At 48.0% G+C, this 26,830-nt stretch overlaps 1 protein-coding gene and 1 long non-coding RNA gene across 4 annotated transcripts in view; one reads left to right on the top strand and one right to left on the bottom strand.

The window, feature by feature from the left end:
- LOC105733752 (uncharacterized) overlaps nt 1-26,830 on the bottom strand; it is a 161,058-nt gene that overhangs the window by 89,672 nt on the left and 44,556 nt on the right. The gene's annotated exons all lie outside the window — the stretch shown is intronic.
- The window catches only part of CACNG2 (calcium voltage-gated channel auxiliary subunit gamma 2), a 137,408-nt gene that overhangs the window by 94,052 nt on the left and 16,526 nt on the right, over nt 1-26,830 (top strand). For all 3 annotated transcript variants that reach the window (XM_012476352.2, XM_012476351.2, XM_012476350.2), the window contains one exon: nt 21,746-21,829. In XM_012476352.2, the coding sequence (XP_012331775.1) occupies nt 21,746-21,829 (84 nt within the window). The remainder of the gene's footprint in view (nt 1-21,745; nt 21,830-26,830) is intronic.

Here is a 26,830-nt window from a genome sequence, read left to right as displayed (position 1 = left end):
AGATGTCATGAGGTAGCCTGTGATTAATTGCCAGCTGAGTGATCGTAGAGGTAAAAGCAGAGATGAAAGGAGGGAGAGGCAGCTTGGGCTGTGAGGATCAGGGAAGGCTCCTTAGAATCCCAGCTTCCAGGGGATAGAAGGAACCTCAAAGTCCCAGTTACTGTGGAAATTCTCTCTTCAGCATCCCTGAGAGGCAGCGGACCCCCTTCTGTTGGTACCCCTCCAGTGACAGGTAGCTCACTAGCTTCAGAGGCAGCTCTGAAAACACAACATTCACCCAGGTATCAACCTGACCTCTCCTTCCCTACACAGGACCCGGCTAGGACAAAGGTGCAAAGTTGGAGATGTTTATGGCACTCCTTAAAATTTGCACCCTAGACATCTCACTACACATATACACAGACATACACACACCACAGAAACACACACAGACATACAGACATACACACACATACATACGTACACATATACACATAAACACACACACAGAGATATACACATACAGACACACACAGCCCAACTGTCTGGTTTCAGTCCCTAAACAACAATTCTGGCCTCTGTGTCCTGTCCTCTCTCTGGTTGGCCCTCACTTGCTATTCTCTCAAGCACCTCCCTGCCCTCCCTTTCATCTGCCAATTTTTACTTATCTTTCATGGCTCATCCGCGATGGTGCCTCTTCCAGGAAGCCTTCCTGGTAAGCCACCAGTACCCAGTACCCAGACTATGCCATGCACTGTCCCTACTACCCAGCATCCTGTACTGGGCTGTAACAGTGTAGCCTAGCAATCACCTAGAACCCCCTGCCCAGGGTCAGAGCACAGCTCCTTCACTCACACAAGCGATCAGTCTTTAGAGGCGTTCCTTCACCCCCTGTCCCTCCATTTCCATATCTCTAACGTGCAGAGACTAATAGTGTCCATCTCAACAGGCTCATGGCAAAGTGCTTAGTCCCATGCCAAGCTCATGGTAGCTTGTCTCCGGCGACCAGCCAGCGCCCTCGCTGTCCTTGTGGTTTCATTCCGAGTGGTTTGCATTAATTATTTATCCAGGGGCCTCTCGAGACTCAGTTCCGGGGGACGGGGAATCCATCTGTATTGATCCCTTCTCTACTGTGGCGCCTAGCTCAACACCAACACCTTGTAGACACTTGATAAAAATTCAAGGACGAGCTGAAGTACTGAATCGGAAGATGAACAACTCGTCCAAGAGCGCATGGTTAATACACAGCAGAAAGAGAACTGAGACCCACGCTCTCCTGCAAGAGGCACAGGCACCACACCACAGGGCCTCTTAAGATGAATTTGGGGCTGTTGACACATGACAGTGTTTATTCATTATCCGCCTACTCTGGGGACTCTGGGGTTGACAGAGTCATTTGAACAGTCCTGTTTCATAGGATCTAAGCACAGGCAGTTCCCATAGCTCCTTGGACAGACTCTCTTGGCATAGCAGAGTGTAATCACCGGTCTCTCCCCTACTGGCCCATGAGGTTCTTAAAAGTAAGGACCATGTGATCTATCTGTGCTGCAACCACAGGGCCCAGCAAAACGTAGTCACACCTACCTCTTATTGAGCTAGGTGACAGCCACTGTGCTAAGCCCTCTCAATGCAGTGTTTTATGCAATTCTCACAACCCTAAGAGAGGGGTTTAACTGACTCCTTATTTTATAGTTGAGGAGCCGATGCTCAGAGGTTCAACGGTGTCACTGGAATGTGGACCTAGGTAGCCAGTCTCCAGACCCCATGAAGCTAACCTCTAAACCTCACTGCCTCTCTCATACAGGCAGACTTGGGAGATACCGTGGATTCAGTTCTGGATCACCGCAATAAACCAAATATCGTAACATAGTGAGTCACACAAAGTTTTTGGTTTCCCAGCACATATAAAAGTTATGTTGGGGCTCATGCCTATAATCCCAGCACTTTGGGAGGCCGAAGTGGGTAGATTGCTTAAGGCCAGGAGTTCATGACCAGCCTGGCCAACATGGTGAAACCCTGTCTCTACTAAAAATACAAAAAGTAGCCAGTGTGGTGGTGGGCGCCTATAGTCCCAGCTACTCAGGAGGCTGAGGCAGCCCTCTTGAATCTGGGAGGCGGAGATTGCAGTGAACCAAGATCGTACCACTGTGCTCCAGCCTGGGCAACTGAGCAAGACTCTGTCTCAAAATAAATAGTTATGTTGGGCCAAGAGCAGTGGTTCACACCTGTAATCCCAACATTTTGGGAGACTGAGACGAAGGATTGCTTAAGCCCAGGAGTTTGAGACCAGTCTGGGCAACATAGTGAGACTCCATCTCTACAAATAAAAAATTAGCCAGTCGTGGTAACGTGTACCTGTGGTCGCAGCTGCTTGGAAGACTGAGGTGGGAGGATTGCTTAAGCCCAGGAAGTCAAGTCTGCAGTGAGCTATGATTGTGCCATTTCACTCTAGCCTGGGTGACAGAACGAGACTCTGTCTAAAAAAAATGTGTTATTTTTACACTATACCGTAGTCTATTAAGTGTGCAATAGCATTATGTCTAAGAAAACAATGTACATACATAATTTTAAAGTATTTCATTGCTAAAAATGCTACTGATCATCTGAGCCTTCAGTGAGTCATCATCTTCTTGCTGATGGAGAGTCTTGCCTCGATGTTGATGGCTGCTGATGGATCAGGGTGGTGTTTGCTGAAGTTTGCGGTGGTTGTGACAATTTCTTAAACTAGAACAACAATGTAGTTTGCCACACCAATTGATTCTTCCTTCCACAAAGGATTTCTCTATAGCAAGTGATACTGTTTGATATCTTTTTATCCACAGTTGAACTTCTTTCAAAGTTGAAGTCAGTCCTTTCAAATCCTGCTGCTGCTTTATCAACTAACTTTATATCATCTTCTAAATGCTTTGGTGTCATTTCAATGATGTTCACAGTATCTTCACCAGGAGTAGATTCCATTTCAAGAAACCACTTTCTTTGCTTATCCATAAAAAGCCACCTCTCATCCACTCAAGTTTTATCATGAGATTGCAGCAATTCACTCACATCTTCAGGCTCCACTTCTAATTCTAGCTGTTTTCCTATTTCCAGAACATCTGAATTACTTCCTCTTCTGAAATCTTGAACCCCTCAAAGTCATCCATCAGGGTTGGAACCAATTCTTCCAAATTCCTGTTAATGTTGATATTTTGACCTCCTCCCATGAATCACAAATGTTCTTATTGGCATCTAGAATGTTGAGTCCTTTCCAGAAGACTTTTTATTTACTTTGCCCAGATACATCAGAGGAATCATTGTCTCTGGCAACCACAGCCTTCTGAAATGTATTTCTTAAATAATAAGACTTGCAAGTCAAAATTACTTCTTGATACATGGGCTGCAAAATAAATGTTGTATTAGCAGGCATGAAAACAACATTCATCTCCTTGTACATCTCCATCAGAGCTCTTGGGAACTCATCTAATTCAGATGCATGGTAAATGAGCAGTAATATTTGAAAATCTTTTTTCTGAGCAGTAGATCTTAATAGTGGGCTTAAAATATTCAGTAAACCATGCTGTAAATAGATGTGCTGCATCAGGCTTTTTTTTGTCTTTGTCTCATTTATAGAGCACAGGTAAAGTAGATTTCGCATATTTCTTAAAGGCTCTAAAATGTTTAGAATGGTAAATGAGCCTTAGCTTCAACTTAAAGTCACCAGCTGCATTAGCCCCTATCAAGAGAGTTAGCCTGTCTTTTGAAGCTTTGAAGCCAACCATCGACCTCTCTTGCTATGAAAGTCCTAGATAGTATCTTCTTCCAATAGAAGGCTGTTGCATCTACCTTGAAAATTCGTTGTTTAATGTGGCCAGCTTCATCAATGATCTTAACCAGATCTTCTGGATGATTTGCTCCAACTTCTCCATCAGCACTTGCCCCTTCATCTTGCATGCTTGTGTTACGGAGACACCTTTCTTAAACCTCATGAACCAACGTCTGCTAGCTTCCAGCTTTTCTTCTTCTTCTTCACCTCTCTCAGCCTTCATACAATTGAACAGAGTCAGGGCCTTGCTGTGGATTAGGCTTTGGCTTAAGGGAATGTTGTGGCTGGTTAGACCACTCAAAGTTTCTCTGTATCAACAAATATATTTCACTTTCTTGTCATTCATGCATTCACTAAACAGTAGTGCTTTTAATTTCCCTCAAGAACTTTTCGTTTGCATTCACAGCTTAGCTAACTGTTTGACATAAGAGGCCTAGCTTTCAGCTTGTCTGGGCTTATGATATGCCTTCCTCACTAAGTTTAATCATTTCTAGCTTTCGATTAAAGTGAAATATGTAGCTGGGTGCAATGGCTCACGCCTATAATCCTAGCACTTTGGGAAGCTGAGGCGGGCAGATCACCATGTCAAGAGATCGAGACCACCCTGACCCACATGGTGAAACCCCATCTCTTAAAAAAAAAAGAGAGATAGGTTCAACTCTTCCTTTCACTTGAACTCTTAGAGACCATTATAGGGTTATTAATTGCCCTAACTGCAGTATTGTCGTGTCTTAGAGAATAAGGAGGTCTGAAGAGAAGCAGAGAAACAGGGAAATGGCCAATCGGTGGAAGACTTAGAACATACATAGCATTTATCAATTAAGCATTTATCAATTAAGTTCACCATCTTATATGGTGCAATTCATGGCACTCCAAAATAACTACAATGGTAGCATCCAAGATCACTGATCACCGATCACCATAACAGATATAATAATAATGAAGAAGTTTGAAGTATTGCAAGAATTATCAAAACGTGACATAGAGAAACAAAGTGAGCACTTGCTGTTGGAAAAATGGCACCAATAGTGCTCAGTGCAGGATTGCCACAAACCTTCGATTTACAAACAGTGCAGTATCAGCAAAGCACAATAAAGAGAAGTGCACTAAAGCGAGGTGTGCCTGTAGGAGGAATGGAACTGATGTAAACTCTATTCTGGGAACCCACTGATGCTCCATGGCCTATGACAACACCCAAACCTACAGGTCAGCTTCATAGATCCCATTTTAGTTTAGCTTGTTACCTGTGTGGAGGCCCCTTGACCTCATTGGGAACAGTCTTTCAATCACATTGTAGTATGAATTGGGTCTGAAGTCTTCCTGGGTACTGTGGAAGCTGCCAGAGTGTGTACTGATGTTTGTCCTTTGGGGGCCTGCTTCAGTGGCAGCACTGCCCCTCCAGGAGCAGAGCTTTGAGACAGTGATAACAGTTAAAAACCCAGATCCTTCCAAGTTCAGGTCTTGGTGAGATCAGGCCCATCTCAATTCACCAACCAGTTAGAGCAAAGCCAAGCTCAAGCCAGTCAGCCTTATATCCCCTCCTCAGGTACCCCCAGATCCCCCACCCCAGCCCAACCTCCAGTGTGTGGCCCTGACCACCATCCCCAGCGACCTCTTCCACAGCCAGTATGCACCCACAGATTGTGGTTCACTTATAATCACTGGAATCTATTAGGTCCTTCCTTGTCTGAGGTCAAAAACACCATCCAACACCCCATTCCTTGCCCACCTTTGTCCCATAATGACTTACACACTGGCACATGCTGATTCTCAGCAATACCCCCTCCTACCCCTTTCCCTGATTCATGGCAACAGCTGGCCCCGAACAGTAATAGAGCTTATCTTGGACAAAGAAGTTGTGAAGAGCATTGATACACCTTTAATTTGTTTAATTATTGAATAGATGTTTAGCGAGCACCTAGTATATGCCAAGCATGAAGGCTCAACAGATTGGCTTCTTAGAAATGTGGTTTTGGCCAGGCTTGGTGACTCACACCTGTAATCCCAGCACTTCGGGAGGCTGAGGCAAGCTGGTCACCTGAGGTCAGGAGTTGGAGACCATCCTGGCCAACATGGCAAACCATCTCTACTAAAAATACAAAAATTAGCCAGGCGTGATGGTGTGCACCTGTAATCCCAGCTATTCATTCAGTAGGCTGAGGCAAAAGAATCACTTGAACCCAGGAAGCGAAGGTTGCAGTGAGTCAAGATCGCATCACTGCACTCCTGCCTGGGTGACAGAGCAAGACTCTCTCTCAAAAAAAAAAGAAAAGAAAAAGAAAAATATGTTTTTTTAGAATGTGTTTAATAATAAATACACACAAAAGACTATTTTAATAATCAACAAAATTAAAGGCTAATGTACAGATTGGGAAACATTATTTGCAAACCTTGTATTAGATAAAGGTTAATATCCAAGATTTTTAAATATATTCTTGTTCCAACTGAAGTCTCAACATCCAAGATTTATAAAGAACACATACAACTCAATAGCAAGAAAATGTACAACACTATTTAAAAATGAGCGAAGGACTTTAATAGGCATTTCTCCAAAGATGACATTAAAATAGCCAATAGGTAAATGGAAAAGTGTTGAACATCATTATCAGAGAAATGCCAATCAAAATGACTGTGAGATACCACTTCACACCCATTAGGATAGCTATTATCAAAAGACATGAGATAACAGTGTTGCCGAGGGTGTGGAGAAAAGGGAATCCTCGCACATTGTTAAGTGGGAATGTAGGTTGATGCCACCATTATGGAAAATAGTATGGAGTTTCCTCAAAAAAATTAAAAATAGAACTCCCATATGACCCAGCAATATGTCTTCTGGTACATACCGAAAAGAAATGAAATCACCACCTTGTAATGATATCTATACTCCCCAGGCGCACTGGCTCACGCCTGTAATCCCAGCCCTTTGGGAGACTTAGGTGTGTGAATCTCTAGGTCAGGAGTTCGAGACCAGCCTAGCCAATATGGTGAAAACCCATCTCTACTAAAAATACAAAAATTAGCTGGGTATAGTGGCAGGCGCCTGTAATCCCAGCTACTCAGGAGGCTGAGGCACAAGAATCGCTTGAACCCAGGAAGCAGAGATTGCAGTGAACCAAGATCATGCACTCCAGCCTGGGCAACATAGGGAGACTCTGCCCTAAAAAAAAAATAAAAAAGATATCTACACTTTCATGTTCATTGCAGCAATACAATCACCAAAATATGGAAACAATCTAGATGTCCATCAATGGATGAATGAATAAACCGTGCTGTTTACATACAATGGTATATTATTTATGATTCAGTCTTTAAAAAGGAAGAGATCCATTATTTGTCACAACATGCATGAACCTGGAGGACAGTATGCTAAGTGAAATAAGCCAGACACAGAAAGAAAACTATTTTATGACCCCACTTATATGTGGAATCTTTAAAAAAAAAAAAAAAAGGTCAAATATGTAGAGACAGAATAAAACGGTGGTTACCAAGATCTGGGGTGAGAGGGAAGAAATGGAGAAATATAGGTCAAAGGATTCAAAGTAGCAAATATATAGGATGAACAAGTCCAGAGCTCTGATGTACAACACGGAGACTATTGTTAATAACAGTGTATTATATTCAGGATTTTTGCTAAATGAGGAGATCATAGCTGCTCCTACCACACAGGGAAAAACTGGGTACTGTGTGAGATGATGCATGTGTTTATTTTTTTTCCACTGTAGCAACCATTTTACTGTATATATGTAATCATACAGCATCATGTTGTATAACTTAAAGAATACACAAGAAAATGTACTTAAAAAAAATTTTAAGCCAGGAGCGGTGGTTCACACCTGTAATCCCAGGACTTCGGGAGGCCGAGGCGGGCAGATCACCTGAGGTCAGGAGTTCCAGGCCAGCCTGGCTAACATGGTAAAACCCCATCTCTACCAAAAATATAAAAATTAGCCAGGCATGGTGGTACATGTCTGTAATCCTAACTACTCAGGAGGCTGAGGCAGGAAAATCGCTTGTACCCGGGAGGCAGAAGTTGCAGTGAGCTGAGATCGCACCACTGCACTCCAGCCTGGGCAACAGAGCAAGACTCCATATATTAAAAAAAAATTTTAAACCAAGCTTTTCCAAAGACTATTTTAACTTGTACGGATTATGTTTCTTAGGATTAGGGTTGGCTATGAAGTTTTGTGCATTTTGTTTGGTTGGTTGGCTTTTTTTACCTAAAATTAAAAAGGTAAGACAGGTGTGGTAGCATGCACCTGTAGTCCCAGCTACTTGGGAGGCTGAGGCAGGAGGATCCTTTAAGCCCATGAGTTCGAGGTTACAGTGAGCTATGATCATGCCACTACACTTCAATCTGGGTGACAAAGTGAGACCTTGTCTCTAAAAAAATTAAAAATAAGACAATAAAGATAGATGATAGTTTATTTCTTTCTCATTGCATAGCTCTGAAGATAAGTTCTCCAACACTGGTGTAACACTCCATGGTAGTGTGGTTCAGATACCATTTATCCTATTATACCATCATGCAGCACTCCACTCTCAAGATTGTCTCATTGACCAAGATGGCGGCTGGAGCTCCTTAGTTCATGTGCCAAGAGAAAGGGACTGAGAAGGGCACATCTCATGCCCTGAAGGCCATTCCTCCCAAGTTGTTTCCACTTACATCCCATTGGTTAGAACTCTGTCACATGGCCACCTTTAGCTGCAAGGGAGGCTGGGAACTAAAGTCTACATTCTAGAAAGCCATATGTCCAGGCAAAACTTGAAAAGAGCAAGGTATATTTGGAAACAGCCAGAAGTCTCTGTCACAGCAGGGAATAAAGAATAACAATAAAATGAGGAGTGCCTATGCTCTCACTACCAAGTGAAAAAATAGACCATTCCTGTACATTCAAGCAGCTGGGTGCCCTACCTCAGGCAAACATTCTTTTTTTGTTTCTTTGAGACAGGGTCTTGCTCTATCATACAGTAGCATTATCATGGGTCACTGCAGCCTCAACCTCCCAGGCACATCTTGCCTCAGCATCCTGAGTAGCTGGGTAGCAGAGGTCCTCCTGCCTCAGCATCCCAAGTAGCTGGGACTCCAGGTGTGCACCACCATGCTTGGCTAATTTTTTAGTTTTGTAGAGACAGGGTTTCACCTGGCTAGGTTGGAACTCCTGGGCTCAAGCTATCCTCCCAGCTCCACCTCCGAAAGTGCAGGGATTACAGGTGTGAGCCACCACGCCCAGCTGCAAACACTCTTAAATGATGTTTATCATTCCCTTGCTTGACTTCACAGTTCTGCCATATACACATGTATTTCTAGATAACCTATAATTTAGTTGTACATGTTTTTAACATTGTGAAAATGGAATCATAACATATGCATTTTTCTGCAGCTTGATTTTTCTTTGTCCAGTGTTATATTTGTGGAATTCATCTGGGTTGACTTGTGTAGCTGTAACATTCACTTTCACTGCTGTATATGACATTACATCAATATACTACAAGGTGCTATCATTTTTCCCATAATAGAAATGCAGGCTATTCCATATTTTGTTGTTAGAAGCAGTGCTGTTATAAACATTCTCATACATCTCCATGTGCATGTATGCAAGTGTTTCTTCCACACACATTTCTAAGCAGAATTGCTAAGTTGCAGACTATACATATATTTTGATATAGTCAAATAGATTTGGAGGGGGGCAGGGTCTCATTCTGTCACCTAGGCTGGAGTGCAGTGACACGATATTGGATCAATGTAACCTCCACCTACCAGGTTCAAGCAATTCTCCCACCTCAGTTTCTCGAGTAGCTGGGATTACAGGTGCTCACCACCACCCCCAGGTAATTTTTGTATTTTTGGTAGAGACAGGGTTTCACCATGTTGGCCAGACTCCTGACCTCAAACTCCTGACCTCGAGTGATCGACCCACCTCAGCCTCCCAAAGTACTGGGACTACAGGCATGAGCCACCACATCTGGCCAGGTACAGGCAAATAGAGTCTTGCTCTTGTTACCCAGGCTGAAGTGCAATGGCACGATCCTGGCTCACTGCAACCTTCACCTCTTGGGTTCAAGCGATTCTTCTGCCTCAGCCTCCCAAGTAGCTGGGATTACAGGTGTGCACCACCACACCTGGCTAATTTTTGTATTTTTGGTAGAGACGGGGTTTTACCATGTTGGCCTGGCTGGTCTCGAACTCCTGACCTCAAGTGATCCACCCACCTTGGCCTCCCAAAGTGCTGGGATTACAGGCGTGAGCCATCGTGCCCAGCCAGGTATAGTCAAATAGGTTTTTAGTAAGAGAGTGCAAAAGATCCTGGTACCCCTGGGATTCTAACATTTGGGATGGCGTTCAAGTGCTTAGGTGAATGGAAATGTGTAGCACACTCCCTGGCCACACACACACTAACTCATTCATTTATTTATTTGTTCAATAAACTTTTGTCAGGCAGCCATTACCATTGATTAAAAGGCACACCATCAATGCGATAATGATTTTTCAGAAGAAAAGAGATATACAGCAGTGAAGTGAGCTCATGAATTATAAGACACATCTCAATTTCAGAAACATTGAAATTTGCAGGTAAGCATCTTAGAATCAAGGAAAATATGATATATTCAGGGAATCCTCTAGAAGAAATTCTGCCCTTGAGGGGCAGAATAGCTGCTTACAGACTTGCAGCTATTTATTCACAAACAACAATACACACACAGAATATGACCAAAGCAGCTGAAAAGTGCTTGACAGCCTTGCTACCCAACCCAAAGTGTGGTCCCCCAGGGACCCGGCAGCGTGGGCACTGCCTGCAAGCTCACGAGAAGTCCGGAGTCTCAGGTCACTAAGAGTCACCAAATCTGAACCTGGCTTACGGTGATCCCCAGGGACTTCCCATGCCCATTAAAATGTTGAAAAGCACTGCATAGGAGCATAAGAGAGGAAAGAGTCTTCTCAGCTGAGGGCAACCAAGAAAGGCCTCCTGAAAGAGGTGTCATTTGAAGGAGAAGAAAGAGAAGAAGGACCTACATTTGTTGAGTATTCGTGCTGGGTTAGGAACTGCACTGGGACCCTTCACTTCTGTTATTTCATTGAGCCTCAAGAGTTAATCCCCTTACCCTCTCGGCAAGGATTACTATTCCCTTCTTACAGCAAAGGAAACTGAGGCACAAAGTCACATAACTTGCTCAAATCCACACAGCTACTAGGTAACAGACCCAAGCTTAGAAGCCAATCATTCTAACTCTGGAGCCCAATCTCTTCCCCTAAATCACATGCAAAGAATTAAAGAAGGTGCCGGCACAGTGGCTCATGCCTGTAATCCCAGCACTTTGGGAGGCCAAGGTGGGTGGATCACTGGAGGTCAAGAGTTCAAGACCAGCCTGGCTAACATGGCAAAACCCCATCTCTACTAAAAATACAAAAAAAATTAGCCAGGTATGGTGGCGGGTGCCTGTAATCCCAGCTATTGGGAGGCTGAGACAGGAGAATTGCTTGAACCTGGGAAGCTGAGGTTGCAGTGAGCTGAGATTGCGCCATTGCACTCCAGCCTAGGTAACAGAGAGAGACTCTGACTCAAAAAAAAAAAAAAAAAAGCACTAAAGAAGGATCTCTGGGCGGGGCATGGTGGCTCAAGCCTGTAATCCCAGCACTTTGGGAGGCCAAGGCAGGCAGATCACAAGGTCAAAAGATCGAGACCATCCTGGCCAACATGATGAAACCCCGTCTCTACTAAAAATACAAAAAAAAATTAGCTGGGCATGGTGGCGTGCACCTGTAGTCCCAGCTACCCGGGAGGCTGAGGCAGGAGAATTGCTTGAACCCAGGAGGCAGAGGTTGCAGTGAGCCGAGATCGCACCACTGCACTCCAGCCTGGTGCCTGGCAAGAGTGAGACTCTGTCTCAAAAAAAAAAAAAAAGAAGGAACTCTGAGTGGTGAGGAGGGCAGATCACTTGAGCTCAGGAGTTCAAGACCAGCCTGAGCAACATGGCAAGACCCCATCTCTACAAAACAATTAGCTGGGCATGGCATGGGCACAGGCCTGTAGTACCAGCTACCTGGGAGGCTGAGGTGGGAGGATCACTTTAGCCCAGAAGGTCAAGGCTGTAGCAAGCCATGATCATGATCATGCCACTGCACTCCAGCCTGGGCAACAGAGTGAGACCCTGTCTCAAAAAAAAAGAAAGAAAGGAGAACTGAAGAGGTAGTTATGGAGACAAGAGCGAGGACAGGATGTGCCTGGAGGCTGGGTCAGCAATTGTTCTTGTTGTTGTCAGCTACCGAGTGCTCGGGACTGCAGTGAAATGGGAGCTCAGATCGAATGGAAGGAGCAAATTCATGGCAGGCAGTTAGGCAGGAGAGACCACTTATTTCATCTCACCCTGCCCAGTGCCTACCACACAATAGGTATTTGAAACTACTCAGAGACTGCCTTCTCCCTTCTTGACCTCCTAGCCCTTTCTCTCCTCCCTCCTTCCCCTGCAAAAAAAACAAAGAAAAGAAAGAAAGTATACCATGAAAGAGTGAATGAATGAACGAGAGAATGATCAAACTCATAGGATGCCACGTGTTCTGTTGTTGCAAACCATCCAACCCAAGCTGGTGGCCACGCTGTGCCCCAGGAGGCTGGGGTTCTAGCCAGAAATAAGGCAGGCAGGGCCCACCCTCCCTGAGGTCTCCCGAATCCCTGCCGTCAGGGAGGCCTTGCCAGGAAATCAAAAACCCAGGAGCAGAAAAGCTTTAAAACACAGAGAAAGCAGCAACCACCAAACCCTTCATTTGCTTCACTTAAACTCAGACAGCCTCCTCCCCATGCCTCAGCTCGCTCCGCTGTGTCCCCTCCTGGCTCCAGAGCTGCTCTTTCAGCTTCTCATGAATATGTGGGAAATAAAACAGAGTCCGTTCAGCCCCTAATGACCAGGTTTATGAGAAGCTTATTGTATCTAAAGAAACAAGACAGCAGTTGGTGCAAGATATTAATGTGATTTTTACAAAGCTGATGAAACCTCCTCTTAAACTACTTAATACCTGCAAGCTGCAATTCCCAGCCTGAAACGGGAAACTGGAGGCAGAGCTGTGCCAGCCGATGGTGCAGCCCTTGGCCTTTCTGCCTCAGCGGGGCCCGAACTCACTCAGCTTGGCAGTTGGTGGGCACTGCCACTCTTCTGGGATAGGGTTCCATGGAGTCATGGTTGTTGAGCCCCTTAGCTGAATAACCTTTTATAGTCCACGGTGGGAGTGTGTGTGCACGCGTGTGTGTCTAAATATAACCCTTTATGGTTTGTGATCTCCCCTGCATCCCCTTTCTTCTGGAAGCTCAAAGCCAATGCCTGAGGGGGCAGCGGGCAGTGAGACCCCTGCCCTCCGCTCCAGCCATCGCCCACCCTCACCCTCACCCACCCATCCTTCTGATGGGACCAGTCCTTTTGCAAATCTCCAATCCCACCAATTTGTTACATCTTTGTACCAGCTGACCCCTCACACAGGATCACCCTTCATCCAGTGGTGTGCTGGTAAATGTTTAAGAACCAGTTCCCTGGGTGGGAGGTGGGGACCTTGGTTTGTAGCATTTGCCGTTCCCATGGTGTGAATACTCCTACCATGGCTGATTTCGAACTGCTAACGAGAGCTGGGAAGACACTGGTGATGAGCTCCCTTGAGCAGGGGCGAGCCAGCCCACACACTTCTGGCTTCAGGCCTTCTCTCAAGTCCTGTTACTCTCAACTCTGCTTTGGGAAACCTTCTCCCACTCCCTGGGACAGTTTGTTCCCTCCTGAGTACCGCACTTCCCTGACTGCTCTTGCTAGAAAGCCCTCCTCACCCCTTCGCCACTTCCTCATCATGCCTACACACACACACACACACACACGCACACACAGAAACACACACCCACGCAGACACAGACACACACACAGCCATGTACACACAGACACACACATGTGCACACACACCCATGCAGACACATACACCCATGTACACACAGAGACACACACAAACACGCACACACCCATGCAGACACAGACATATACACACACCCATGTACACACAGACACATGCAAACACACACCCATGCAGAGACACACACGCCCATGTACACAGACACACAAACATGCATGCACACACACCCATGCAGACCCAGACAAACACACACGCACATGCACACACACACCCATGCAGACACAGACACACACTCATCTACACACAGATACACAAACACACATGCACACACACAGACACATACATCCATGCACACACACACACACACACACACAAAGGCAAACACACACACAGAAAAAAATATACACATATGCACACACCCAGACCCCTCCCTACTTCACCGAGCTGACCCCTCCACTTTGTGTCAGCTCAGCCACCTGCTCCTTCTTAGGAGGCCTGTGTCACCCACACATTCCCACGCCTGGGCATGCCTTGTGTGCCCCAGACACGCTCCAATCTCCTCCGTCATCACACATATTCTCTACACCACAGCGTGTGTTTTCTCTGTGCCACCACAGACTGCAAGTTCCTTGAGGATGGAAAGTATATTTTCCCCCTCTATGTTCTCAGCAGGTTGCACAGAGCATGGCATACAGTTGGTGCTCCGTAAATGATAGCTGAACCATTGTGCTGCCATAAAGCCTCATATCTCCTTCTAATATAGTATGTGAAATATTGCACTCTAGTAAATTCTGTACTGTCTGTCTTTCCCCCCTAGAATGTGAGCCTGGAAGGTAGAGATTAGATTTCCCTCTACCATCCCAGTGCCAGGCACTTGGCCCTTAGTCTCTACCATAGGGAGAGAGGCTGCCTAGGAATGAAGCCAGTTGGGAGGAAAGTCAGAGATGGAGAGAGGCACCAGATTTTGGAGCACCTGGATCCATCTGTGCCTGAAGCCATCACAACCCCTGGGCTGGATTACCACCAACCAGAAGGAAATACAATGGAACCCTAGGCTGACCTCGGGGAAACGAGATTACACCACTCTCCACTCACTGGAATGATGCCTGTTGATGTAGATGTCCCACAAAGTTCAAATTCCACCAATAATGCTTGAGTGCTGCTAGTACCCCTCCTCTCTCACACCCCAGACTGAATCCAGGCCCCACCGAGTTCCAAGTGCTCCTGGAGACCCTGTGCTCCTCCAGCTGACCCTCACAGCATCATCGGCACTGGAGGCACTGGGACCAATCTCACAGTGACCTGTACCCCAGTTTACCCCATCACTCCTCCCTACTCATCACTTGTCCCTCAGTTACGTGTGTCCCTGATCTAGTCAATCTCTAACTCCCCGCCCTCCCAAATCCTTGCCATGGTGCCTTCTGGAATTTAGGTCCCAGTGCCAGCAGAATCCCCCCATTCTGTCCTTGCTCTGACGGAAACCTGGCTCTCCCTGAAGGACACCACCGCCCCTGCAAACTCTGTCGAGAGTGTTCTATTCCCCATACCCCAGGCCTCCCTGGGCCTCATCAACATTTCTGGTCCATTTCCCTGCCTCCTCCCTAAACTCCCTGCCTCTGTGAAACACATCCCAGCCTACCTGTCCAACTCCCTCGTGCCCACTGCCATTCAGTCCTTGGGGAGCTGAGCACTGGCTCACTGCCTCTGCCTCCAGTGCTGCTTCTGTTGTCATCCTTGGAGATTCCACAGCCAGGCAAGCAGCCCCTCCAGTCCCTGGCCTTGACCCCTTCACTCCCATCTAAGTGTGCCGCTGCTGCCTCACTGGTTGCTAAATATCGGAATACTGTCGTACCGATCAGTCCTACTATGTTTAGGGAAGCTGACGAGGGCAGGGGTGGCTCTTGGGTTGGGCCAGGCAGAGAGAAGAGATGGGGGCTGGGATCAAGGCTCCATCTTCTCTCCTTGCTCCCCAAGGCTGGGTTGAGGACTCAGCTCTGTTCTCAGGTTCTACAAGCTCCAAGGCCCACCCCAAGGGTGGGGGTAAGAGAAGCAGAGTCTCCCTGCTGGCCCTGACTGGTGGGACTGGGCCAGGCTGGGCGCACATGGCTGCCCTGCCGATGAGAGCGTCTGCACCCCACACCGCCTCCCACTACCTTCCTATTCCTGGCCCTGGCCTCCTGGGGCTGCTGAGCACGGAGAGTCCTCCAGTCAAACAGTAGAGGACATGTTAGGAGAAGATTCTGCACTTGCTGAGATGGAACGACCCTTACTCTAACAGGAAAGTTTGGGGAGCATCTGGTATGGTTCCCTGTGTCAAAGCATGGTCCAGTCAGGCCATCATTTAGCTCATAACAGCCTTATCATCAAAAGATCACACCATTAATTTCTAAAAACCAATCAGTGATTTGGGGCTTATTAGAATCATTTGATGAATCATTTGCCCTTCAACTTTTAACCGGGTAGGCAGTTTCTTAATATATACTTGATGTATATAGAAAATAAGAGTGAACATTTTACTTTTGCCTTATATATTAATTTGTATGACCTTTCCAGTTACTGCATACTAGAATATCACCCCTACCTCCACCCGCCCTGAGCTACCCTCATTCGTGGTCTTACCCTTGACCTTGGCATCTCCAATATCCACACACCCTCCACTCTCTGTCTTTGACATCCCACTCTCTGGCCACCACGTGCCACCCTTGCAGCTAACTCCCATGCACCCCCATTTCAATAATGCTTTGACCGCACCCCCACCGCAGGCGCCAATGCACTGACTGCCCTCCCCGATCCACCCCCAGCCCCGCCTTGGCACTGTTTCACTTGCCCTTCCGGTCCTCATTTCCCTGTTTACCCAGCTTAGAGTCTGTGATCCATCCTCAAAATCTCTCCCTGTCCATCCTCTCCCTCTTGTACTCACCTCACGAACCTCCTCCTGGTTAGAGGCAACTTTCCAACTAACTGCACCCACACCCTGAATGTGGCCACAGAAAAACACAGAATCTCAGAAGTGACCCTCAAGCCACCAACACACACACTTCACAGCCTGGTCCACTCCCTCACACGCTTGCTTCCCTTCCGCTGTCCTCCAATCCCCAACCCTTCCTCCCCGTCCTTACTCTCAGTTGATGATCCTGCTTCCCATTTCGTTGGGAAGAGAGGTGTTACACCCTCCCACCATGTCTGCCCGTCCCCAGCACTGCACCCACGAGCTCTGCCGTCCCTCCCGGCGCAGCACCACCCACCCTTGCACTGTGTCCTGGACCCCATCCCTTGCACAGTGCACCTGTATTACTCCCCCATCTCTGCAGGTCATCCCTTCTGTCCTCCCTTCTTTTACTTGTTTATTTTGATTTTATTTTGGAGACAGAGTCTTGCTCTGTCACCCAGACTGGAGTGCGGCGGTGCAATCCTAGCTTGCTGCAGCCTCAAACACCTGGTTTCAAGAGATCCTTCTGCCTCAGCCTCCCATGTAGCTGGGAGCACAGGCACATACCACCACCCCAAGCTAATTTATCTTTTATTTTTTGTAGATATAGGGTCTTGCTTATTGCCCAGGGTGGTCTTGAACTCCTGAGTTCAAGGGATCCTCCTACTTCAGCTTCCCAAAGCTCAAGGCTGAGCCACTGCTCCCAGCCCCTTCCTTCTTTCCTCTCTACTAGAACATTCTCACTAGTATCATACAGGCCTTAATATCTCCCCCAACAGAGAGTGGCCAGAACTAGCCAGCTAGTGGTGGACACCCCAGCAGCACAGTGCAGGGAGACAGAGGGAGGTTGGGAGAAAGAGGCAACAAAGGATGTGGTGGGAGATCAGGCAGCAGGAGCAGCATGTGCCAAGGTCCTGAGGTAGGAGGGAGTGTGGCAGGAAAGAAGGCCAAGATGCACAGGGAGGGAGGAGGCGGTTGGAGTGAGGCCAGAGATCGAGGTTAGGGGTCAGGCTTTGTTAGAGACGTTGAGCTTTTCCCTGAGAGCACTGGGGAGCTGGAGTGTTTCCAAGCTGGAGGTGGCATGATCAGATATGCATGTTCAAAGGATCACTGCCATAGCTCTGTAGGGAAGGAAAAGAGTGGGTGCAAACTGATGAGTGGGGAGGCCACACGCCAGCCATCCAGGGAGCAGGGATGGTGGCCTGGTGGTGGGCGGTGCTGTCTCAGAGACATCAGGCGAGTTTGAGACACTAAGAAGCTAACACAGACGGGACACCCTGATGGAAGAAGCCTGCAGGGAGGAGGAAGAAATAGATGTTGGCACTGACAACTGGGCTCAGGCTTGTACAAGGGAGCCCTGGAGAGGCATTCACCGAGCTAGCTGGGGCCTCCAGAGCACCAGGCTAGAGGGAAAGATCAGGAGTTCATGTTCAGTGCCTTTAAAACATCTGGGCAGGCACGGTCGCTCATGTCTGTAATCCCAGCACTTTGGGAGGCCAAGGCAGGTGAATCATGATGTCAGGAGTTCGAGACCAGCTTGGCCAACATGGTGAAACCCCGTCTCTACTAAAAATACAAAAATAAATAAATAGCTGGGCACAGTGGTGGGCACCTGTAATCCCAGCTACTTGGGAGGCTGAGGCAGGAGAATCGCTGGAACCCAGAGGCAGAGGTTGCAGTGAGCGAAGATGGGGCCACTGTACTCCAGCCCTGGTGACAGGGTGAGACTCCGTATGAAAAAGAAAAAAGAAAAGAAGAGGCCGGGCGCGGTGGCTCAAGCCTGTAATCCCAGCACTTCGGGAGGCCGAGGCGGGTGGATCACGAGGTCAAGAGATCGAGACCATCCTGGTCAACATGGCGAAACCCTGTCTCTACTAAAAATACAAAAAATTAGCTGGGCGTGGTGGCGCGTGCCTGTAGTCCCAGCTACTCAGGAGGCTGAGGCAGGAGAATTGCCTGAACCCAGGAGGCAGAGGTTGCGGTGAGCCGAGATCGTGCCATTGCACTCCAGCCTGGGTAACAAGAGCGAAACTCCGTCTCAAAAAAAAAAAAAAAAAAAAAAGGAAAAAGAAAAAAGAAAAGAAAACATCCACCGAGAGACGTCAAACAGGCAGCTGGATGCCCAAGTCTAGGCCTCCAGGAGAGACCTGAGCTGCTGATTACCTTATACAGCCTCTGCTCTGCAGCATTTCCTGAGCCCTCCTTCTGTGCCAGGCACTATGCTAGGAGCCAACAGTCCAACGATGAGTGAGGCTCAGGCTTGGACCCAAGAAGCGGTCTCCCGAAGAATGTGAGTTCCTGTTCCTGTGGGGAACAGGAGTGGGTGTGGCCCACCAGAATGCAGCTGGGGCCCTTCTGGGTTGAACTCTGTCCCCAATTTGAAGGACGCCTCGAGGCATGTCAGTACTGCTCTCTGAGCCTCACTCCTGCACAGATTCTTTGTAAAGATGCCTGACACCGGGTTGCTGAAATATTTGTCAGATTGAATGAAAAAAAATGAAACTGCTTCGCAAAGTGCTTTTCAAATATACTGATTTGTAATTTTAACAATAGGGAGAACGTGTTATCCTCTTAGCAGCTTGTGTTGAAGACATTTCTCACAGAGAAGGGTGTATGGTTGGATTAGGGGAACAAAGCACTAGGGAGAGGACAAGGCTTCCTTTTAACACCCCAAGATGCAGGAGGGCAGAGGGGCCATGACACGATGAGGGTAGGGAGAGCAAGAAGCGGAAAACCCAAAACACTCAGAGAAGACACCTGCCCATGCGACTATTCTGAGTGGCCCTACCAAGCTTCAGTGGAGTGACCAGAAGTCCCAATATGCTCTGGGGAATTGTTTTTCTTGTAGAACTCAAGAAAGTTGGCGAATTTGGTACAGGGATAGCTCATACGTGAAAGGTAGTAACAGGGGTTCCTCTTCTCCATTATATGTTTCTATTTCTGTGTGGTAGTTAAGTATCCCTGTATACTATACACCTGTATACTATATACCTGTATACTATGAGGTTCGTGCAAAAGTAATTACGGCGTCACTAGTACTTTTGCTGGCAAAAACCACAATTGCTTTTGCACCAACCTAATATATAGGTCTATATTATATATATAGGTCCAGGCCAGGCACAGTGGCTCATGCCTGTAATCCCAGCACTTTGGGAGGCTGAGGTGGGTGGATCATTTGAGGTCAAGAGTTTGAGACCAGCCTGGCCAACATGGTGAAACCCCACCTCTACTAAAATACAAAAAGGTGTGGTGGCGTGCAGCTGTAATCCCAGCTACTCAGGGAGCTGAAGCAGGAGAATCACTTGAACTCGGGAGGCAGAGTTTGCAGTGAGCCAAGATCGCACCACTGCACTCCAGCCTGGGCGACAGAGCAAGACTCCATTTCAGAAAAAAAAAAGAGTAGGGGGCCTATACCGTAAAATTCCTAAGTAATATCTATAGTACATACTAGAATCTGCTCCTACTTTATAAGACATAGTCTCAGGACTGTATAAGGAAATACATTGCCAGCATGTATTGAGGGGTGTACTAATTAGGTCACACCAGCTACTATGTCAGTGGCTAGACATAGTCAAATTTCACTTCTCTCTCTCATCAGTGCCCCCAAGGACTTCCTAAATGTGTCAGGCACTGTTCTAACTAGTCAACAGGCATCAGCTTAGTTAACCTCCACGACAATCTGCCAGGGAAGAATTCTTGTTATCGCCACTCTCAGGTAAAGACACTGAGTGAGGCACAGCTGGACCCAGGCAGTCTGGCTGTGCAACCTGCATCTTACCCACTGTGCATACGACCCAGCAGGCACCCAGTTCTTCTTCCACTCAGAGAAGGTTCAAGGACATCTGCTGTGTCTATGCTGGTGCTGGGGATAAGATGGTGAATGAAACAAAGTCCCTGCTGTCAGGAAGCCGATGCTCTGGTGATTGTAGGGTCTATTCTACTCGTCGGTGTTTAGAAAGGCTGCATTTAAGAGTTCACTCATTCAGCAGTGAACGTTGGGGAGTACCTGCCTGTGACACTGTGCCAGGAATTGCCCTGGGCCAGTTCTCACCTTCCCAGCAGGCACTGACGAAATGTTGAGAGTCAAAAGACCCTAGTTTGGCCAAGCATGGTGGCTCACACCTATAATCCCAACATTTTGGGAGGCCGAGGCGAGCGGATCACCTGAAGTCAGGAGCTCGAGACCAGCCTGACCAATTTGGTGAAACCTCATCTCTACTAAAAATATAAATATTAGCTGGGCATGGTGGCGCATGCCTGTAATCCCAGCTACTCAGGAGGCTGAGACAAGAGAATTGCTTGAACCTGGGAGGCGGAGGTTGCAGTGAGCAGAGATCATGCCACTGCGCTCCAGTCTGGGTGACAGAGCAAGACTCCATCTCAAAAAAGAAAAAGAAAAAAAGAAGACCCTAGTTTGAGCCCTGATTCCATCATTTCCTAGCCACAAGTACTTACTCGGATAGTTTACCCTCTCTGATCCTCAGTTTCCTCATCTGTACAATGGAAATGATCATACCGCTCTCACAGGCCTGTGGTAGAACCAAAATGAGTTGTAGTTCAAGAACTTGGCCAGCGGTCCACCCTCCAGGCGGCTCAACCTCCTCCTCATCCCCATGTTTATTTCAGAGCCGTTGGCGGTTGGGTTTGGTGAATTCCATGCAATTGCAGCTGGGAAAATGTTTTGCAGCCTCTTCTAAAGGGCTGTGGCAGTGTCTGGCAGCATCAGTGTGGGGTGTGTCCTCTTTAAAAAGAGATCTGCTGCTTTCTCACATGTCAAATGCAGGGTGACTCTCAGTCAAGCTGGGGCACAGAGACGGGCTGAGGAGCATTCATCGGCTTCCTCCGTGGCAGTCCCCAGCCCAGAATCAAACCTCCACCACTGTCAAGCCTCCGCTAATCCTCAGAAGCCTCAGTGCAGGGATAGAAGGCAGCGTTTTGAAGTTGTCAGCTTTAGATCCTCTCCGCAGTACTGCGGGTGTGTGTGTTGTGATTCACCAGGCAGATGTCCAAACAGACAAAGCGAAACCTTCCTTCAGGGGTGAGGGAGAGGGCTGAGTGAGTTTCCAAAGAGTGAGAACTCAGGAAGAGGCAGGTGGGCCCTAAGCGCCCCCAAAACTGTGATGTTTCATGCACTTCTTCTCCCCTTGTTTTGCAGGGAATTTCAAAGGTCTGTGCAAGCAAATCGATCACTTCCCAGAGGATGCAGATTACGAAGCTGACACAGCAGAGTATTTCCTCCGTGAGTGCATGCTACTTTTTTAATCTCCCTCCTGGTGGTGGTCCCTACCCTTCCATCCTTCACAGAGTCAAGGAGAGGCCTATCTAGAGGCCTTCATCACAGCAGAGGGCAGGAAAAAGCTGAGCCTCTCTCCTTTCCGGAGTGCAGAACTTCACACATGCTGTTCCCTCCGACTGCAATGCCCTTCCCTCCCCGTCTTTGGCAAACTCCTCCTACTCAGTCAGCCTCCAGATCTCAGCTAAAACATCACCTTCTCCAGGAAGTCCTTCCTGCCTTCTGCCTGAGTTCCTAGAGGACAGGACTTTATCATGCTGGTGGGGTCCTTGGCTATTTGAGTAACCATCTCTCAATCTGCTAGGGTGTGGACTCTCCCTATAGTTCACCATTACATTCCCAGCCCAGTGCTTGGCATGTAATAAGGGCTCAGTGAATATTTCTTGAATAATTGGATGAAGTAACCCACCAGGCAGTGCCAGATTGAAACTTTTAATGAAAAAAAAAAATGAGATTTTTGTCTTCCCCCGCAAGTCAAGTAAGTCAAAGTTATATCCTGATGTAACAGCTGCGATCTTAAATCCACCTGAGACATATTATCAAGAGAAAGCATTCTGAGGCCCCAAGGAAATGTCTCAAGTATCATCAGAAACTAACAAGGCTACCTGTTCCCTGAGAAAGGGATTTCCCAGAGAGGGCCTGAGAGTCCTTGACGCCTAGGACAGCAAAGCTGAAGGGTCTCAGGCCGTGTCTTTGGAAGGAGGTTTGCTCTCCTCCCAGGAGCATCCCCGCCTCTGCTCCAGGCCCTCCCCAACAGCACAGGGGTTGCCATTACCCTTGGATCACTTTTACGAAACAAGTAGGAGGCATTTTATTATATAGATTGCCCCTGTCTCTTTCAATAATTACTTCTCACATCAAGCCCAGCTCTCAGGTCAGCCTGGAATCTGGTTTCATTGAAAAGCCCATGGAATGTGAAGTCAGCCAGGCAGCTAGGAAGAGAGAGGGAGGGAACATAATGCAATTTATAGATTCCTTTTTTAAAAGGAAAAAATATCATACCCTGCTCATGATTTCCTTGTATGAATTCCCTCAAGACGATGCTCTTAACTGGAAATTCCCAAAAGACCATTTGGTTCTGGTGACTTGTCACCTGTGGACTGTGTCTGGGGTGGGGCTGCAGGAGCCAGGCCGTAAATGTGGGTTGAGCTCCTTCTATGCACTGGATTCTGTGCTCAGTGCTGGGGAGGCCAAGAAGAATGAGGGAGATGCAGTCCCTGCTCCCAAGAAGAGCACAGCCTGGCAGGGAGGGCCCTTGGAAAAACAGCTCAACTTGGGAGACACAGCATGGCAAAGATGAGGAGGAGGCCAACCAGCAAGCAGAGCCGAGCCCCCACACTGGGAGCCACACTCCTGGGGCACAGGGCTAACCAGGTGGAGCTCGAATGATGTCATGCTTTATCTGCTAGGCAGCAAGCGCCTGGGGGCAGGAAACTTGTCTCATTCATTGCTGCCCTTATAACAGCTCAATGAATGCTTTTTGTTAAGAAAAGGAAACACAGAGGATTCTTCTGTGGCAATTCCTAACAACTCAATGCCTCCATTTCCTTGTTTTTAAAGAAGGAAGAGCTTAGAGCATAGAGTATTCGGTTCATTTTGGTGTCCCTGGACAAAACACGTGTATTCAGGTTGTCAGTGCAGGATTCAGAAGGTCTGATTTGAGTTGACTTAATCCAACAGTATTTTTTGAACACCTGTAACAGGGGGTTGGCAAACTCAGACGGTGAATATTTTAGGCTCTGTGGGCCATACAGTCTACCCAACTCTCCCCTTACAGCCATTGACAATACGGCAGCATATGTACGGCTGTGTTACATGGACACTTAAGTTGATTCACACAACCAGGCAGCAGTCTTTATTTGGTGTAGTTTGCTGACCCCTGATCTATAAAATGCTAGTCCTGGGCAGAACAACAAAAATAATTTTTTAAAGCTGCAAGATGTGAGTTTCTATCATTCTCTACAAAGTTCTAACTAGATGTTGAGAGAAGCTGGAAGACAGGGATGATTTTTCTAGAAGGATCCCCTGCCCCTCCTCCCTACCCCTGCTCCTGATTCAGAAGCTCCTCTGGGGCCTCCCTGGCACCCTACTTGTGTCCACAGTTCAACCCTTACCACACTTTGCTGCAATTTCACTGGTTCACACTCAGGATCCCCAAAAGACTATGAGCTTCTTGAAGGCAGAGCTATGTCCCATTCATTTCTGCACCCCAAGCACCCAGAAAAGGGCATGGCAGGGAATTTGACCCAAAGAAGCACTCTGATGACTGAGCAACGAAGTGACTGGGTGGGTGAATATGTGAATACTCACAAGTGAATCGTGGTCTAATGCCCCGAGATCAATGCAAGCAACAGGCTTCCAGAGGAAAACAGCTGGGCCCCCATTCCCCAGAGGTAGGCAGGTGGTTCCCAGAGGTAGGCGGAGCTTAGGCTCAAGGAGGTGAGCTGAGCTGCACCTGGGGTGGGCGGGGCCTGAGTCAGCTCCTAGTTAAGGTCTGTCAAACCCATCTGCACAGCTCACCTGCCAATGTGAGGCTGTGATGTGGCAGAGAATGCCAGAAGGGTGTGACTGGACACCAGTTCAGAGCTCATCTCCTGGGGTGGCAAGGACAGCAGGGCTCACTGCTCTCAAGCCAGCAGGCCAAGCTTAAGACATTGTCCAGCCTCTTGGAGGGCCTGGCAGAAGAAAGGCACCCAATTAATATCTGATGGACAAATGAATCAATGAATAAATGAATGAATGGACACTCTTACTCCCCAGTGCTATGAGTATGTGAGGACTCCCCTAGCCTCTCCTGAACCACAGTGATAGAGAAACAGCTATAGGAGACCCTGGTCACTGCCCCAGGTTCCATAGAGACATGACCAATATGGACTTTGCCCTTCCTATCACTGGCTTACCCAGTAATGAATGGTGACTGGACTGTTTTTCCCAACCAGTGCTGTGGGCCCATCAAATGTGTCTGCTGTGGTGGCCTCCGTATCCTCTTCCCTCATTAACCAAAGATTGAGGAGCATGGTGAGGAACAAGGCGGTGGTGACTGGGTGTGACTTATCTTGAATGTCAGCCTGCGTCCGTGCGTGTGTCTTTGTGTATAAGGGCATGAGTCTGTGCTGTGTTCTGTGTCTTTTGGTACCTGCATGTCCATGCGCCTGAGTGTCCATGTGTGAATGTGTAAGCACTTTTGTGTTTGCATATGTCTGTGTGTATGTGGGTCCCTGTGTGTTATGTGTGTGTGCGTACGTGTGCGTGTTGTGTCCAGGAGATGGGAGTTGACATTTCCTAGCTGTCCTATTGTGATTTGGAGTAAGAGGAAAAGAATCAGAGGAATTTGGCTTCCTCTCACAGTCATGTATTAAGCACCTACTGTGTGCGAGACCCCAAAATCCACTCTATTGTGGCATTCATAGTCCAGGACTGCAGTGGGTATGGTCAGGTCTCCCCACTCCATATTCAGAGCCTGGGGCTGGAGGTGTGGGGCCCAGGGCTGGCTGCTGTCGCTGATGCACTCCCTCTAAGGGGTATGTCACAGGCCACACACACACATAGACAGATAGGTCTCGATGGGTGGATCACCAGGCCACGCTCCAGAGCCGGAAGTAGACGGAAGGGGGAAGAGAGGTGGGCCCTCAGCAAAGATGATGTCCCCACTCAGCTCCCCTCAACACACACAAGAGAGGTACACCCAGTTGCACCTGGACTTGACACCTCCCCAGGGATTCAGTGACCACCTGAGGGCGATTATAGGCAGCCAGGGGTTATAGGGGTAGCCGACAGCAGAGTGGAACCGAGGAGGGAGGCAGAAGGTGGCCATGGCAGGGAGGACCCATGCGAGGGGCATTTGTGGGGTGAATTTACAGAACTTGGGCACCAGTGGGAGGAGGCAGGCTTTGGCACACTCCAGGCTTCAAATCCGGCTCTGTCACTTCCTGGTGAACCTCCCTGGGCCTGAGTTTCCTTGCAATGGGGACGATGCTTATTGTCATTTTCCTAGCATTGCCATGAGGATTAAGGGAGTTAGAGTCGGACAGCTCTTTCCAGCTGCCTGGAGCCTAGTGAGCACTCAGTGGGCAATCGCCAGGATCCGTGCTCACTGTTGCAACCCGTTGCACAGTGATGAGCACAAAAGGCAAAGAGGAAACGGGGAAGAGAGATGGGCACCCAGGGAGGTCTTCCGTTTGCAACAGGGTGGTCAGAAAGTCCTTGCAGCAAAGGTGACATTGGAGCAGAGACCTGAAGGAGGTGAGGGAGTGCTCGGGAGGTGCAGATAGGCCTGGAAGAGCATTCAGGCAGAGGGAACCACCAGTGCAAAGCATCTGAGGCTGCCAGGTTGAAAACAGCCAGGATGCCCTGTGAGAAGCAGACGATGGGCAGGCAGATGGGAGAAGGGGTGGGGGCAGGACTCAGGAGCCTCTGCTTTCCCCTGAGATGGGACCACCACAGGAGGGTTCTGAGCAGAGGACAGGCATGGTCTGATGTCCCGGCTGCCAGTATCACTCCAGTTTCTGCAGGAGAGGGAAACCAGTTAGGAGACCATGGCCAACCTCCAGGCTCAGAAGGCAGGTGCTCAAGCCCCGGAGTGGAAAAGTGGCTGAGAAAGGGTTTGATTCTACATGTATTTCACAGGAGAGCCGGCAGCTTATTTTATTTATTTTTTTTTTTTTAGAGGCAGAGTTTTGCTCTGGTTGCCCAGGCTGGAGTGCAGTGGCACGATTTCAGCTCACTGCAACCTCCAACTCCCAGGTTCAAGCGATTCTCCTCCCTCAGCCTCCCAAGTAGTTGGGATTACAGGTGTCCACCACCATGCCCAGCTAATTATTTATATTTAGTAGAGATGGTGTTTCACCACGTTGGTCAGGCTGGTCTCGAACTTCTGACCTCAGGTGATCCACCTGCCTCAGCCTCCCAAAGTGCTAGGATTACAGGCATGAGCCACTGTACCCGGCC

Source organism: Aotus nancymaae, unplaced genomic scaffold (genome assembly GCF_030222135.1).
Source record: "Aotus nancymaae isolate 86718 unplaced genomic scaffold, 86718_ANA_hifiasm-v0.15.2.pri h1tg000076l, whole genome shotgun sequence".
Lineage (NCBI taxonomy): Eukaryota > Metazoa > Chordata > Mammalia > Primates > Aotidae > Aotus > Aotus nancymaae.
Note: the sequence above shows the minus strand (reverse complement) of the source record. Positions and strands in the feature narration are given on the sequence as shown.